Source organism: Patiria miniata, unplaced genomic scaffold, assembly GCF_015706575.1.
Source record: "Patiria miniata isolate m_02_andy unplaced genomic scaffold, ASM1570657v1 HiC_scaffold_21, whole genome shotgun sequence".
NCBI lineage: Eukaryota > Metazoa > Echinodermata > Asteroidea > Valvatida > Asterinidae > Patiria > Patiria miniata.
In genome coordinates this window covers 6,523,651-6,539,082 of record NW_024037060.1, presented here as the reverse complement: position 1 = coordinate 6,539,082, position 15,432 = coordinate 6,523,651, and the positions used below count along the sequence as shown (strand labels likewise).

The 15,432-nt window shown below is 39.7% G+C and overlaps 1 protein-coding gene across 1 annotated transcript; it reads left to right on the top strand.

The window, feature by feature from the left end:
• Positions 1-1,402: 1,402 nt before the first annotated feature.
• Positions 1,403-10,139, top strand: LOC119729815 (glycine receptor subunit alpha-2-like). The gene is made up of 9 exons (XM_038202606.1): positions 1,403-1,475; positions 2,273-2,361; positions 3,532-3,596; positions 4,128-4,345; positions 4,930-5,012; positions 5,379-5,510; positions 7,268-7,497; positions 8,396-8,485; positions 9,740-10,139. Exons 1-9 carry the CDS (start codon positions 1,414-1,416, stop codon positions 9,962-9,964), a joined length of 1,194 nt encoding a protein of 397 aa, XP_038058534.1. The 5' UTR covers positions 1,403-1,413; the 3' UTR covers positions 9,965-10,139.
• Positions 10,140-15,432: the final 5,293 nt, after the last annotated feature.

Here is a 15,432-nt window from a genome sequence, read left to right as displayed (position 1 = left end):
GAGTTTCCTATAGATAATTACTCTTAAAAATAATTCTAATAAAAAAGTTATGCCTGCGCTCCGTTGTGAAATAAAGCGATGTTAGGTCCCTATTTCATTCGAATTTCACAGAAATAATCCAAGCTCATTGATCTGTTTACGGCGTCCAAATTCCTTTTTTTAATACAATTTGTTGGCATGCAAATCCTGATTTGGCCGGCGCAAGCATTTCAGGTCTAATTACTGGCCTGCACCTTTATTGGATCATACTTACGATATTACGGGCCCATGACATTTTTTAAAATGCGATCCTTAAAAATGCACCTTTGTGTCCGTTTAACCTTATTTTCAATTTTTGTTTTGCCATTTTCAAGCCCGAGTTTTGGCTTTTATGCTTATGCGAATTATTCATGAGTAAAAGTGTGATGTCCTAACAGGCAGAAACCTCAATGTTGCAATTAAATTATGCACACAAAAATTGCCAACATTTTGGATATTTCGCTGTCGTAAACTTTCTTTTCATTAGTGATTCGTTGTTGCGTCAGTTCATGGCAGCAAGCCAATGAGCAAACTGTTCTCACAAACGTTTCAATGAGCATTTTTTTGTGTTCACTATTTCAATAGAAAAACACCTAATATGAACAGTGTCTCCCTGAAATGACACCACGCCAACAGCGCCCTTAGTTGTCCGGAAAAGCATGGAAAATTCTAAATGTTTAAAAAAGTGCACTTTTCAACAAAATTTACACACAAAAAAAGAATATCAATATAGTTTTCATACACTTAAGAGGACTAAAAAGTAGCACAAAATATGTTCCTAAGAAATATCCACTTCATGAGCCCTATCAGCGTTATAACAACCATACATCAAAGTCGTTAAACAGAAATGTGTAGAGTAATAATTAATGTACCCCCATGCTGAGCTGAGTTGATAAGGGCTCCACCGATTATTTTCTATACGTAGTATCATAAGATTCCTTTAATGGCCTTTTGTTGGTTCAATTACCGAAACTTACCTTACCTTAGCCATACAAACATACATACGAACACATAACGAAACGTCGGTGACAAATACGGCCCACAATTAAAGATAGATTGCCATACATAATATAAAAAAAAAACCAGAACCAACAAAACTAACTTGTTTGGACTGAAACTCCCCGAGTATCAATTTTCTTTTTGGTGCAAACATCTGGGTTTCGGCAAATTGGCGTAATTATGCATCAATGAGTGGAAAGAGCGAAGCTCAATAGAACCAAGGGTCATACCAATTCGACTATCGGCAGGCCTAATTTATTTATTCAGAGAGATATCGTGAAATACTTATGTACCTGATTAACAAGTTCGAAACTATTTAGGTACATCCGTGTACCGGTACGCTTATAAACTCCCGCTTGTTGAAGTCTTGTCACAGTGTGTCTTGCGAGCTCAAACATGACTCATTTCGTCAGCAAAAGTCTTGTCTTTGTCATTACATTTTTCATTGGAATCGTTGGGTAAGTATTGCAACGACTTTTATGTATACAGACACCTATATACCGGGGGAATGGTCGTAATTTATTAAAGTTTTAGTCTGGATTGATTTATAAATGGCATTGAGTGGTTCGTCTACTTTGTTTTTATTTTTACTATTGGTGCTGAAGCCGTTGCGCACCGACCATCCATGTCAGTAACGATACTTGGCACTGTATGCACCTCGCGGTCCGCGCATTAAGTCCGACGCCTCATAGATCCGACGCCTCATAAGTCGGAAGTCCGGTCCGGCAAAATTTCATTCCCGACCTAAAATAAAGGCCCATAAGTCCGACGCCTCATAGGTCTGACGCCTCATGAGTATGACGCCTTTTACATGTACCGGTTGAAGTCCGAAGCATCGTTTGTCCGTTGTCGGAATTGTAAGGCGTCGGAATTATGAGGCGTCGGAGCCATGAGGCCAAACCCCTAATTCCAATGCCTCATAAACCCGACGCCTCATAATTCCGAAATTTCGAACTTATGAGGCGTCGGACTTATGAGGCCTCGCACTAATACGGCCACTGCACCGTACCTCTTCTTGTTTTCGTTCAGAGAAAGACCATGTATAATAATGCTTAACTAAAGGAGACCTTGCACAAAATGATGCTATACTACTCACAGTGTTGAGACAGGTGGGCCTTCATGGAAATAAACACACGTTATGATAAAGCGGCAATGTTTCAAACGAAACCTATACAAATTGATGTTATTTTTGCTGGTTATACGTTGGAGTGGAGTGTTAAACGTAGCAGCTTGCATCATTAATCGTCTTACATAGGTGCAAGTCAGCCAGTAATTCCTCGCAGCTAATCTTGGATGAAATTCTCAAGGACTACGACTATCGCGTCCGACCAAACTCTACTAATGGTGAGTGGACTAATTGTTTTACATCCCTATTTTTATTCCCACTTGTTGCAAGTATCCCTTGACAGCCTTCTACCAGTACCTACTCTCATAAGCCATTATCGTGTTGCGGCCAACTTGATATTTTCCCCATTCAAATCAACGTAACCAAAGCGAGGCCGGAAGGAAAAATAGGCTGGTTCCTTTTTGCACAAAAAATCCGTAATCATTCAGTTCTGTTATTGGATACAGGGAACATGACTGAAATGACGATTTATGAAAAAGGTCTATTGGCAGACTTGTATTCGAGTCACCAAACATCGAGTCCGGGTCCGAGTCCGAGTCCGAGTCACCTCTCCCGAGTCTGCGTCCGAGTCCCGAGTCATGCAGGTCGAGTCCGAGTCCGAGTCACGAGGCACAAAGTTCGAGTCCGAGTCCGAGTCCTGAGTCATACAGGTCGAGTCCGAGTCCGAGTCACGCGTCATGCAGGTCGAGTCCGAGTCAAGCACCACTTTTTTTTCTTTTCTTTTTTTATAAATATAGGCCTACAGTACATGTATATGGGAAATAATTTTCGAGGTACTGCTAAAACCTCACAGTGTAAAATTTCCCATTTTTCTCACAGCTTTTGTCCAATTTAATGAACTGGAAATACATGTATGTCATGTCAAATAAGGCAAGTGCTTTGAAAGGATTATCTGGTACCAACATGATCAAACACTTTCAAACTTGCATTTACGCAATATCAAGTGTAGGCGCTGGGAATGGGGTACATTTTTCGTAGTGATTTCCCAAAATCAATATATCGGAAACATGTCAGCCGCACGTGCTGTGTATATTAGATGCGTTTCCTCTACACCGCACTGACTGTATCGCTTGCTCAGGAGAGGATTAATTGTTGAAAAAAAATAAGAGATAATTTTGGTCGGGTCCCGAGTCACGCAGGTCGAATCCGAGTCCGAGTCCCCAGGGGCGAGTCCCGAGTCCCACTCCGAGTCTTCATCGTGACTCGAGTCCGAGTCCGAGTCACGGAAAATGAGACTGGAGTCGGACTCGAACCGAGGCACGAGTCATACAAGTCTGCTCATTATATAAAGCGAAGTAGGGTATAACTGCAGCAACAATAGCATGCATTCGCGAGATTCAATGTGCAACTAAAGAAAGCTATACCCATTTCCTTTTTTTTTATAGGAGCGCCCGTCGTTGTAACGGTTGAGCTTGGTGTTGAACGCATCGGTGATATCAGCGAAAGCGCGATGGTAAGACTTACCGCCCAAGTTGTTCAAATTTAACAACTCGTAATATTGGGAAGTTCTGTTCAATGCCGTTAATGTATTCTGTAGACAAACAGATCCATCCGATCCTTGTGTGGTTTGTTGAGGGCGCCATCATTTAATTCTCATTCTGACAGTCCACGGTCACCAATTCGGTCCTTAATTTACATCAAAGAAAATCTACCATAACGGTATAGTCATAGAGAGCTGAATGTCACACAGTCATGGCTGTCAATTTGGTAAAATGCACACAATTGATCGCTGATCATTTCCCGACTTAGTCTCGTTATCCCGGAGCCTGCTAATGCATGAAACTCCATAAATTTGAATAAATAAAAAGCTCTGATTTGTGTATTTAAGAGATGTACAATGTCATCTTCTTTAACCAAAAAGAGTAGTCCATTAATTTGGAGAATTTGGTGAATAATAAATTGGAATCGGATGCTGATAATTAGGATTTAGAAATGGCTTTACATCAATGGACATTTTGACGTGTCCACCCTGATCATTTTGCAGGAGTTTTCAGCTACGGTCTTCGTGATTGAGAAGTGGACGGACGAACGACTTCAATTCAAGGACAAAGATCCCATTCGTCTGTCCGGCGACGACATCTACAGGATCTGGATCCCTGACTTGTTCTTTCCGTTCGAGGCCGAGGCCAAACTCCACGAAGTCACCATTCCCAACCAGAGGGTAGTTCTGTACCACGACGGCCAGGTCAAACTCATATTACGGTAAAACTATATATGAATCATTCAAACCAACTCCAATATCGCGCTACTTTCGAATGAGAAATCGAACGAAACTTTTATCTCACGCTTAGTAATACGGAATCTTAATCCTGAGTGGAGCCTGATTTCTTGTCAAGATTGGAATCTCTCAGTCCCCTGACGACAGGCAGAGCATTATATTGTCCGAAACGTTGAGTTTCCCCAGTTCTTTTCAGAACATCAAAAACTCACAAAAGAGATTTGCTACATGGTGCAGCCTTAAACTTACTCATACTGCTATCTTCACAATGTTAAATCTTATCCGGCCAAGCTTGGCCTCAGGCCATGTGTGGAGGACTTTTGATTACGAATGATTTTGATTGCGCCTGCGCATGCGTACTTACCTTTACTCGCAACATGGGGAAATGATCGCAGTAAACGATCGCTTAAGACACTTGCATTTTATTAATCACGGCATCAACAGCCTTGAAGATGCTACTTCTGTGCTGAATCACAGTTTGTTAAAACGAATCGCATATTTCATGAGTGATTTACCATGCTACAATGCAGAAAACACCGAGATTTTCTTTTTGTTTAACTTCCAAAAGAGCAACTTTGAAGCTTGCGTGTCCCATGGATCTCACGCGAATTCCGATGGACGAACAAAGCTGTGACATAACGATGCTGAGCTGTAAGTCACTATTTTCAAAGTTTTCAACTTCTTTCGTCAAATAGAAAAAAAAACCCAGAATAACTCAAAGAAAAACCAGAGCCTTGGTGCAGGCTGTGATCTTCACACAGTGTCGAGTTCGTCAGATGAACGTTGTGTGGCAAATCCCATGTTAACTATGCATAGTGCAAACCAATAAATTATACGGTGCACAATAACCAATTTTGAAACTGAAGGCGAAAGAACAAAGAGAAAGGGACGGAAAACAATAACCCAGAACAAGATGAATGAATGATTGATAAATTGTAAATTGTCACAAAGAAAAAGAAAATCCCAAAATAATGATAGTTTTAATTACTTCTTTTTTTACTTTTTTTTTTTTTTTAGATCAGTATGCCTCGACTGACTTGGTCTTGCAGATTGCTGAGGAGGATTTTCAGCTGCCGGGGGAACCCGAGCTATCAAGGTTCCGAGTTATCGGCAAAGAAACCAAGATGTATGATATCCAATACGGATTAGGTATATTCCTTGAAAAATTAATTTCTTCACAAAGCTGTCCTCACATTTTCACACACACACACAAAGAAGAGAAGATTTTCATATCCAGAAGTGGTGAAAAACTGTACAATTTCGAAATTATCCCGAGGAAAGCTGATCATAACATTCTCCACGGACGATAAAATTCAAGGGTTTGTCCTCAATCCTAGCCTTGACCAAGGCTATCAGCTTGTTCCCATACGAGCTTGTTCCCGCTACCGCACACACCGCGCGCGCCGCGAGCGTAATTTTTTTCCTAGGAGGGTTAGGGGCAATGTCATGAATAATTCAGTTTTTCCTTTGAATCATTGCAAGACTTAGGTTCTCGTTCTATTTTCCCCTTTATTTAAAATTATCTCAGTGATAAATTTGGAGAAGAAAAATAGCTGATGAAAATGAGCAGCGACGACGTGGATTCGAACCAGGGATCTTTGTATCCATAGCTCATCTCGCTATCCACTAGGCTACTGTGTGGTAGCTCGACGACAACCGTTCTTTAAAATGCTTTAATGTATTGTAACTAGTAACTAACAACAATGCTGTTGATGTCATTGTCCGTTCTCATGGATAAACATGAATTATTCATGACATTGCCCCTAACCCTCCTAGGAATAAAAATTACGCGCGCCGCGTCACACTATATCAACGACCCTTGCGTGTGCTTTGTGTGCATGTACGTGCGCCACACACACACTTCCGCAAACAGCCTTACAGTAAGTCGAGGCGGAGAACAGCCTTGACGAAACCATGGCGAATTCCTTATGTGTTTCTTTATATTTTCGGCCAAACTCGGCCGAGAATTTCTGATGCGCATGATATTACATGATATCCAATCAAAGCCCGTAAACTTTGAACCGTGACATACATATTCATGAAGCCCGCAAATTAACGTAAAAACCACATAATGTTCACTCAAAAATAAATGTCCAAGTATTTCAATCCCATTTTTGAAATTATTTCTCCAGTTTTATTCCAAACAAATGAAATGTGCCGCTATTATATGAGTGAACACTTGTTCAAATGATGATGATACTATTTCCAATGTATTGCGAATATGGTTCAAGACAGTTCATATCCGCCGACGTTTATTGCCCGGTGCAACAGCGTCCATCACGCCGCTACCCGTACCTGCCCGTGACATTCTGACCGTAGCGAATGTAGGGAACAGGTCAACTCGGACCCAGGTCAAATCGTACACATTTTATCGAATGCAGGTTAACTCGTATATATAAAGTCATGTCGCACTGAGCCCTATGAATTAACTGCAAGAAACGAGCTATTGACTTTAAGATGGAAATATACGAAACACACACACGAAAAAAAGAGGAAAATCAATAAAAAGAAAAGAAAAGAAAAAAGAGTCGCCGCCGCCACACTGTCCCTTAAATTTCTACCTTTTCCGGCAGTGACCCTAAAAACGGTATATTGTAAGAGCCCTTTTAGGCTACCCCCAAAAAGAGATCGACGGACATTTTTTTTTTAATTTCCATTTAATGTTTAATAAGTTTCTTAGGATTATTCATAAACGTTTTGAAAGATATACTTTGTTATTCCCGAGGGTTATTTTAGCCTGCATTTGGTTGCTTCAAATTTGCCTGTGCTGGAAAGTTACCTTGTATTGTACAAGTTGGCCTTTAGCCACGAATCTTTTCTATTTTCTTCCCCAAAGTCGTCATCACATGTTTCTATTTTTATCCGTAATGACGTCAGCGTATCTTTCTATGTTGATCCCCCATCAGAGGTACACAGTTGCGCCAAGGCAATCATCAACCTCCAGCGTCGCTTAGAGACTTACGCCCTCACCGTTTACATGCCCAGCATCCTGCTGGTCAGCATCGCCTGGATGTCCTTCTGGATTGACCCCAAGGCAGTTCCGGCCAGGGTCACTCTGGGGGTCACCCTCAACTTGTCCCTCAACACCATGTCCAGCGGTACGGCCGAGGTCATGCCGGTCGGAGGAGGGGTCAAAGTGAGTCGAAACGCAGCAAGGCTTGACTTGAAGGCCAATTCTTCCACCTTTTGACCAGTGATGGGGTGTACTAGTAGGATTGCGTCAGTCATGACGTCATCATCTTATTAGGGATCAGGCAAAGAGGGATGGTGAAGGGTCCACCGAACTAACTCAAGCCCCATTGAAAACAGTGTAAAATCAACCAAGTTCAGGGCCAAATAACATGCAAGCCGACATCACTGGAGTTTCTCAAACAAAAATTTAATGATTGTCGTGTCCTTCATCTTTTCATTTCTTTTCAATTTTGGGTAGATTAGCCAATTACAGTTTTAAATATTCACACCAAAACAAAATCACCTCCCAAAAAGTGATATACTTCCCAAGGCTGCATGCAGCCATTTTACAAGTGGCATCCTTCCACTCTCTCAGGCAAATAGGACCCACTTTGCAACCGTAAGTTTATCAAGTCTGCCCTCAGATGGAAGCCCAAAATCCAGGGAGTTGATCCTTGGCTTTAGTTACACCATTCCATCGTTTTTAAAGCCAAACGGTCTCCGTTTTCAAAAGAAATTGTGTGTGTGTGTGGGGGGGGTACTTTAATGAAAATGAGCTCGCGTAGAAATTCTCACTAGAATTAGTGCACTGCACCCTGAAACGAATGTCGCTCTTGAACACCATCTTCCTATGGGGGCGCTCAGCAGACGGTCATGGGCACTATTATTGTGGCGCTCTTTCAGTTAAAAAAAGGGTCCTCGTGAAAACTTGGGGCACTCGTGGCAAAAAAAAATTGCGGCCAGGAAGGGGGATAACCCCTTCCCCCCGCCCGATTGCTACGCCAATGAATTCCGTGTAACACTACATACATTTCAGTCATGATCGTGTATGACAATTCAAGAATTGGTATTTTCTCCTACAGGCTCTGGACGTGTGGCTAATCGTCTGTCAAGCTTTTGTCTTCATGGCATTAGTCGAATACACAGTCGCCAATTCCTCCATGACGAATGAGGTAGGCCTGAATGTCCTTTAGGCCAAGTAAAAAAACTAATCCAGTTTCTCGTCCCTGCACTCTTCCTTTTTTTTTCCGGCCGCCTCCTTTTTACTTCTTTAAAATCATACATTTGCAATATTTTGCAAATATATTGATTCCAATAAAATTGTTGCTAACCAAAATGGGTTATGGCTCATTTGAACACTATTTTTGTTTCAGAAAAAGAGTTGAGAAAATCGAAGAATCCATCCGCCATCTTGGAAACTCCGCCATCTTTGAAAAAAAAAGCGCCAGTCGCCTTCATTTTTTCAAAAAGTCGGACGAGAAACTACTCAAGTTATTTAATCGGTCTTAAAAGAAAATAATAATTTGCCATGAAAATCGCAAGATATTAAGACTGTTATTTTATTCTGGATTGGGAGGCGAAAGGTCCTTCCAGAAGTCAACAGAATATCTGTCAAAGATAAGCTCAATTTAAGAATGAAAAAAATGTGAAAACCGCAATCAATGCAATGTGTAAATAATTTTCCCTAGCAATATAATATTTTTGTGATTAATTTGACACTTCATTTTGGCAAATTAGGACATTTTTCCCCATTTTTTTCAGCACGGTACTTATACAGCTGTGAAAATTGCGTTATAGAATACAGCAGTGGCGCACCTAGGATTTAGCTTCGGGGGCTCACACATTTTTTTTTTCAAATTTGTTAGAAGTTTAAATTAAAAAAAAAAATGTTGCCCAAAAATTTTGGCCGCAGAAAGTTTTTTTTCAGTTTTTTTTATTATACTACTCGAAAAAAAGGCCACATAAATACCACCAAGGTCCAATCGTGGGACGAAAAAAAAAAAAACTCTTGAGGGAGACTCAAGCCCCACGAGCCCCCCCCCCCCTCCTTGGGTTCGCCACTGGAATACAGGCAACCTGAAAAAATCTCCCCGCTTAAAAAATATGGTCAAAATAGCATGCAAGCTCTTTTGCGTCTTCTATTCCCACTTAAAAAAATCAGTTGAGAATGACAGACCATGTACTCAAATGGATTATGGAAATATCTGAAGGCTATCAAAAATTAAATGCAAACAAAGGCTGAGCGAAATTCACAATGGGGTAAACAGAGACGCAAAATGCCTATTACGTGACATGGATGAATTCCAGCACTGAAAACCCCCAGAAACATCAATGCGTCGGCCTCTCTGCGTCATCCCCAGCTTTTGAATCTGGCCACCAAAATGAAGTCTAAATGGATCTCTTTTTTTCCTCATTTTTTGGTCCAGTATTACAAACAACTGAAGTACAGGAAGGCACAGAGGAAACAGCAGAGCATGAAGAAAAGCCCTGACGGGGAGTTGCCGGCAGAGGAGAAGTTACAAGAGTACAACTCTAAGACTGAGGATCCCGTGGAGCTTGCGTATGTCTGGGACAAGGCCTTCAGATACGCCTTCATCATCTGCTTCTTGATCTTCAACGGGATATACTGGTTCGCTTATCTCTACATGTAGAAGGTCACTCAAACAAACCACCGAAAAGTACCAAGTTTTAAGATATGGTGGCACAATAGGAGGACCCAAATTAAGCATGCACTCCACTACAATAGCCATGGTGACAACCATATCTCAAAAAGGCCAATTAGTGGGGCAGATCGGGGTATTATTTGGGGGAATTGTGCCTTTGATGATACAAGCATGGCATTTGGCACACAGTCAGAGTATGTCATGAAAAACATATTTGGCCATAGGGCCATCACAGATATGTCCTTTGGAAAAAACATAGCTAGAATAACAAGCACTTTTCAAAATTTTCAAAATGGCTGTCATTGCTTGGCCCTATAGACAAATATCTTTCTCAGGACATACTTTATGACTGTGTGCCACATGCCATGTGTGTATCATCAAAGGCACAATTCCATCAACTATCTGCCGTACTATGCATATGGTACATGGTCTATTTCGAGTCTCTGTCTGAAATTGGCAAAATAAGATTCCTCAGCAATGTACACACAAGTCCACTGACTCAGGTGAGATAAGCATTCCACGTTAATATTTGATACATTCCACGTTTATTTTTTGAGTTATGGCCAATTCAAAATAAGTGCCGATTTGTCAATCTGTCCACTATCTCAATGTCATTGGTAAGGAATATAATGGATTTGGAGTGGGGCTAGTTTTGCTTTTTTTTTAATGTTTTAATCTTTCTTTTTTTGGTATTTGGTTGTTTTTTTGGCAACAATGGTCATTTGTCTTTTTGGAAGTAATGTTAGTCCAGAAAAGGACTGTTTGGTTAACTTCTTAGATGTTTACTGTGCTGCTCTGTCTCTATACCCTCTACTTGGTAGCCTCTCTCTTATTGCGGCAGTCAAAATATCAGTCGCCGTGGACAAAATGAAAAAGCGGCGCTTGTATTCAACTGCCCGTAACTCAATAAACATTTACCTGATATGACAGAGTTTTTCGTTATTGAAAAGCTAATGAATTATACTCTCTAAACATGTATCCATATTTGTAATGTATTTTTTTAAAGCTGTGAAAAAGAGGGAGCAGGAAGGTTTTTTTTAAGACCCCTGTACGTATGGGAAGTGATAACGTGGGCCAAAAAATAAGACGGAGATATTTCGATGCTGATCAGAATATTTCAATGTAAGAAATAATCAATATGCTGCTGAGATTTGAATAAATTACTGAGGTTATAGAAGAACTTTATGTTTTTATCATTGCAGAATGTTTTCTCGAATGGCAAAAAATCAGTGTTAACTTTCGTTATGTTATTACCAAAAGCTATAAGACCATTTATATTTTCAGTGTCTGCTATAAAAGCTTATTAATGAACCAAACAAAACTTATACTAAACGAAGCATGTACAAAATATTATAATTTAGTAACTATATTTTTAACTGTTATCATGAAGATATTACCATGAGTTAAATTTAATGGCCAGATGCCTTTGGTATAGGATGTGCCGAATTCTTCATTAAAGTCTTCATTGTCTTCTCGTGATTTTTGTAGGTTTCTTTAAATTGTCAAGCTCACGTGACTGGATAACCGTTTGGGTAATCCTTGAAGTAGTAAAAAGAAATAGAAAGTCATTCAATGAAGGCTTATCGGTGTGCGATAACTGTGATTTTGGAACACCTGAAACAAAATTGCCTGTAAATATGGGACATTAAAAAAAACTGCTGTAAACTGTTTTACTGACTGGATTGACCTAAAACAGGGGATCTGACATCTGGATTTCCATGGATCTGTCCTAAACCTGGATCTTTCTTGAAGGAAATCCAGATAGAATCGAATCGTCAGGCCCTGTAACTTTTACCAATATGTGAATTAAAGTAACACTTGTTTGACGTTCATTTCTAAATTTTTTATTTTCAATACATTGTAGTTGACAAAGTATTATGCTTGATTTTAACACAGGAATAAACGGAGGTAAATTATATCAAAAATATCGGCTAGAAAAGATTATTTCTTTTTATAAACAGGGGCGGATCTAGCATTCAGGAAACGGGAGGGGGTGTGATATGAAGGATTGACCCCTCTAAAAAAACAAATCCTCTAGATCCGCCACTGTTAAGCTGTATCGTTGTCTTTGTCTATTAACGTTGGTATATGTACGGTTTTTTTTCAAATTTTAATTTTTCTTTTCAGAACAAAATTTAAAGGAATATAATGTCCAGTAACAAATAAAGCTGCTTGTTTGTTTTTGCAGGCCTTTATACAGCTTATAAAGAGTGGTTTTAAATGGAGCGCTCCAGTTCAGAAATTGCGCACACTATATTCAGAACGAATTAAGAACGTCTCTCTCTTAATTCAAAAGTTAAAATTAATGAATTGATTACTTGTCATTGGCAGATTCAATTTGAAAATCTATTTTTCAGGGTGCCACACCCCAAAAGCACGTATAGGCCTATACCAACTTTAAAGGGAATATACAACATTTGCAAACATCGAAAAATAAAACTACCAAGTTTTTGCGAAATACCTTAACAGGATGTTGGTAAATGACAGTCTAAAGCATCCTGTAAAATTATGGCACCTGGTATACTGTCATTTTCAAGAAAAGTGGTATTTTTGTATCAATTTCCAACGCTGATCGGCCGATCAGCGTTGGAAACAACTGGCTTTTTTTCAAATACTAGCCCCAATTGACCATTGCACTTGTTTGCAATCGATTACAAACCTATAAACGGGTACGAGCCAGCTAGACTGGTTCCCTGACCTTACAATTCCCCCAAAGTATGTAAACTGCTCTGTTTCTTCTTATATGGAGTCAGGGAACCAGACTATAGGAAAATGATCGTTTTTCTTGGTTTTTATAGCATTTTCGAACCCAAAACCTCCAAAAAGTTAGTGTACCTATATTTGCTTTATATTTCCAACCCCCCAATTCCATCCATTTCTGAAAATTACAGCAAAAGCAAATGATGTATATTCCCTTTAAGAAAAGGAAAAACGAAATTAGAGACGAGTTTGTTCGTGCATCGTTGGAACCTATAAACAAAAATTACTCACCCGTTTACACTAATGAAAATGCTGGACAGAGTATGCCCACACACGAGTCTTTAATTGTGCAAGTTATAAATGACGTGTCATTTTCGTTGATGATGAGAACTGGAAATGAAGGTCGTTAAAACTGAAGCACTTTCCTCAATTCCAAGTAGTTGCTGCGTGACCTCGAAGCTTAATCGCCACAAAAACGAGTAGGAAAAAAAATGAGTTATTGTCAATACGACGGTAATAGTCTAAATGGCGGCATTTAGTCTGACACCCTGACGCTCCCATAAAAGCGCTTAATCAGATTTTCTGCATGTATGCTTCGTTTTAATCAAATATTGTTTTGAAAATGCATGCCAAAATATAATTTTGAAAATGGTTTAATGTTGCTCTTCCCATACTTTTTTTCGAGTTCCACCCGGAAAAATTTGAGTTTGATTTAAATTACACATTTTGAAGCAATACAAAAGTTATTGAAACTGAGAACCAAAAAAGGCGCTCATGTTTAGTTATGGAATATTACTGGAATAATTACAAATTAAGAATTGTTTCCGGCCTGATAATAATTCAGGGCTGTCTTTTATGCGTTGTGGGAACAAATGCAACCTAATAACAGAGCATTTTCAGGGGGTTAAAAACTTTTTTAAAAAAATAGCCTTTTCCTTTTAAATTAATATACAAAAAGGAGAAAAAAAACCCGAAATTGTTGAAGAGAACGGGTACTCTAAATAAAAACGTTGCTAGTTTTAATTAACTTCGGTGACTTCGACATATGTCCGATTTAATTAGAAAATTTGCAATACCGGTGTATCTCTTTGTATACGCAATATACGAACTGCCAATGAAGCATACACTTATCCATAACGCATGAGTATAAATCAGTGACCTTCCGTAGCAGGTCACGCCGCACAGCATCGCCTGCCGCAGTACGAAAAAAAAATTGCTGCAGGCGCTTTGTTCGCACTTCGGGGAGCTAGGGGCAAGTTTTTGAGATTCAGGTTTGGAATACTCCAAGTAGCTCCGGCAACCCCTACGGGGCAGCATCCCGTGAAGACGTTCTCAAGTGACAGTATCAGCTTCCCATCGGATAATTAGATGCGTTGCTAATCTTACAGATGTACTGTCCGTGCAAGTTTCAAACGAAAAATATGTATGTTTTATTCTGTATAAAAGATATTTACCTCTGAATAAAACATCGAACGAAAAATGTAGAATAAACTTCGAATAAGTAGTTTCCACATTTCGAAAAACATGAAGGCCACTAATAATTCTGGCGTATCTTTTGGACTTTAAAGCGCAAATGCATCCCGCAATGAAACTCTTTAATGTCAGTGCTATCATACTCCCACACCAGGAGTGAGATGTCTATTTGGATATAATATTACCCTATGCACACATCATACATGCATTAGTAATATTGTACTATTCATGATCACATCCCGTGACTTGTATGATACATGTACATCCATGATGATGAGCCATTAATGATCGTGCTCCTTTCCACCTTGCGCTATAGTATCATGCATGCATGAATGCATGCTACAGTCAATCTCCTACCACACGGCTCGTTTCCGTCCGTATGCGTATCAGTGTTAACTTTCACGCAGTCATGCATGATTTATGCCACTAATGCCCGATCGCTGTACCGCGAAACCTCTCGACGGATGCAACTGAAAATCGGCCAAAAGTGTTTCAAGTCGGGTTTAATATACATTTGCAACCATCAAAAACTTAAATAACAAGTTATTCTGAAATACCTAATACTTGACTGTAAGTGAATAAGCACCCTGTGAAATCATGGCACCTGGTGTGCTCTCATTTCCAAGAAAAGAGGAATTTAACAAAATAATTTCCTTAAATGTAGACATATATAGTCCTTAATTTTGTTTGCAATCGGTTACACATCCGAGGATGGGAGCAAGCTGAGCTAGTCTGGTTCCCTGACCTGACAATTCCGTCTTTAAATTGCTCCGTTTCGTCTAAAGAAAAGAAAATTAACAACAGCAAAGTATAATCCAAAGTTCTGGCAAATTATGGCGCTGAAATAGCTGTAACATTGAGGTTTCTGCCCCAAATGATATCAGCCTTTTGTTCATGAATATACAAATTACATTAGAATAACAACCAAAAGGCACCAAAACGCCCTTGAAAATGGCAAAACGAAAATTGAAAATAAGGTTCAAATGGGACACAAAGATGCATTTACAAGGCCTACATAACAAAGATCACATTGGCCCTTTAATTCGGTGACTTTGAAGACGGCAGAATTCAGCCCATAACCAGACAAGTCCCGCTTCGAACCTCGACTTTCTGCCGTGTCTAATTCAAATTGTGGGCCATTATTTGAATTAGGCACGGCAGAATGTTGATGTTTGAGGTGGGACTTTAGATATACCCAATAAGATGCAGAAACGGAGTGGCAGGTGTGCGATCGGTGGACCGCTCATTTGAGTTTACCTATGGGATTCATCGTGGACATTAAA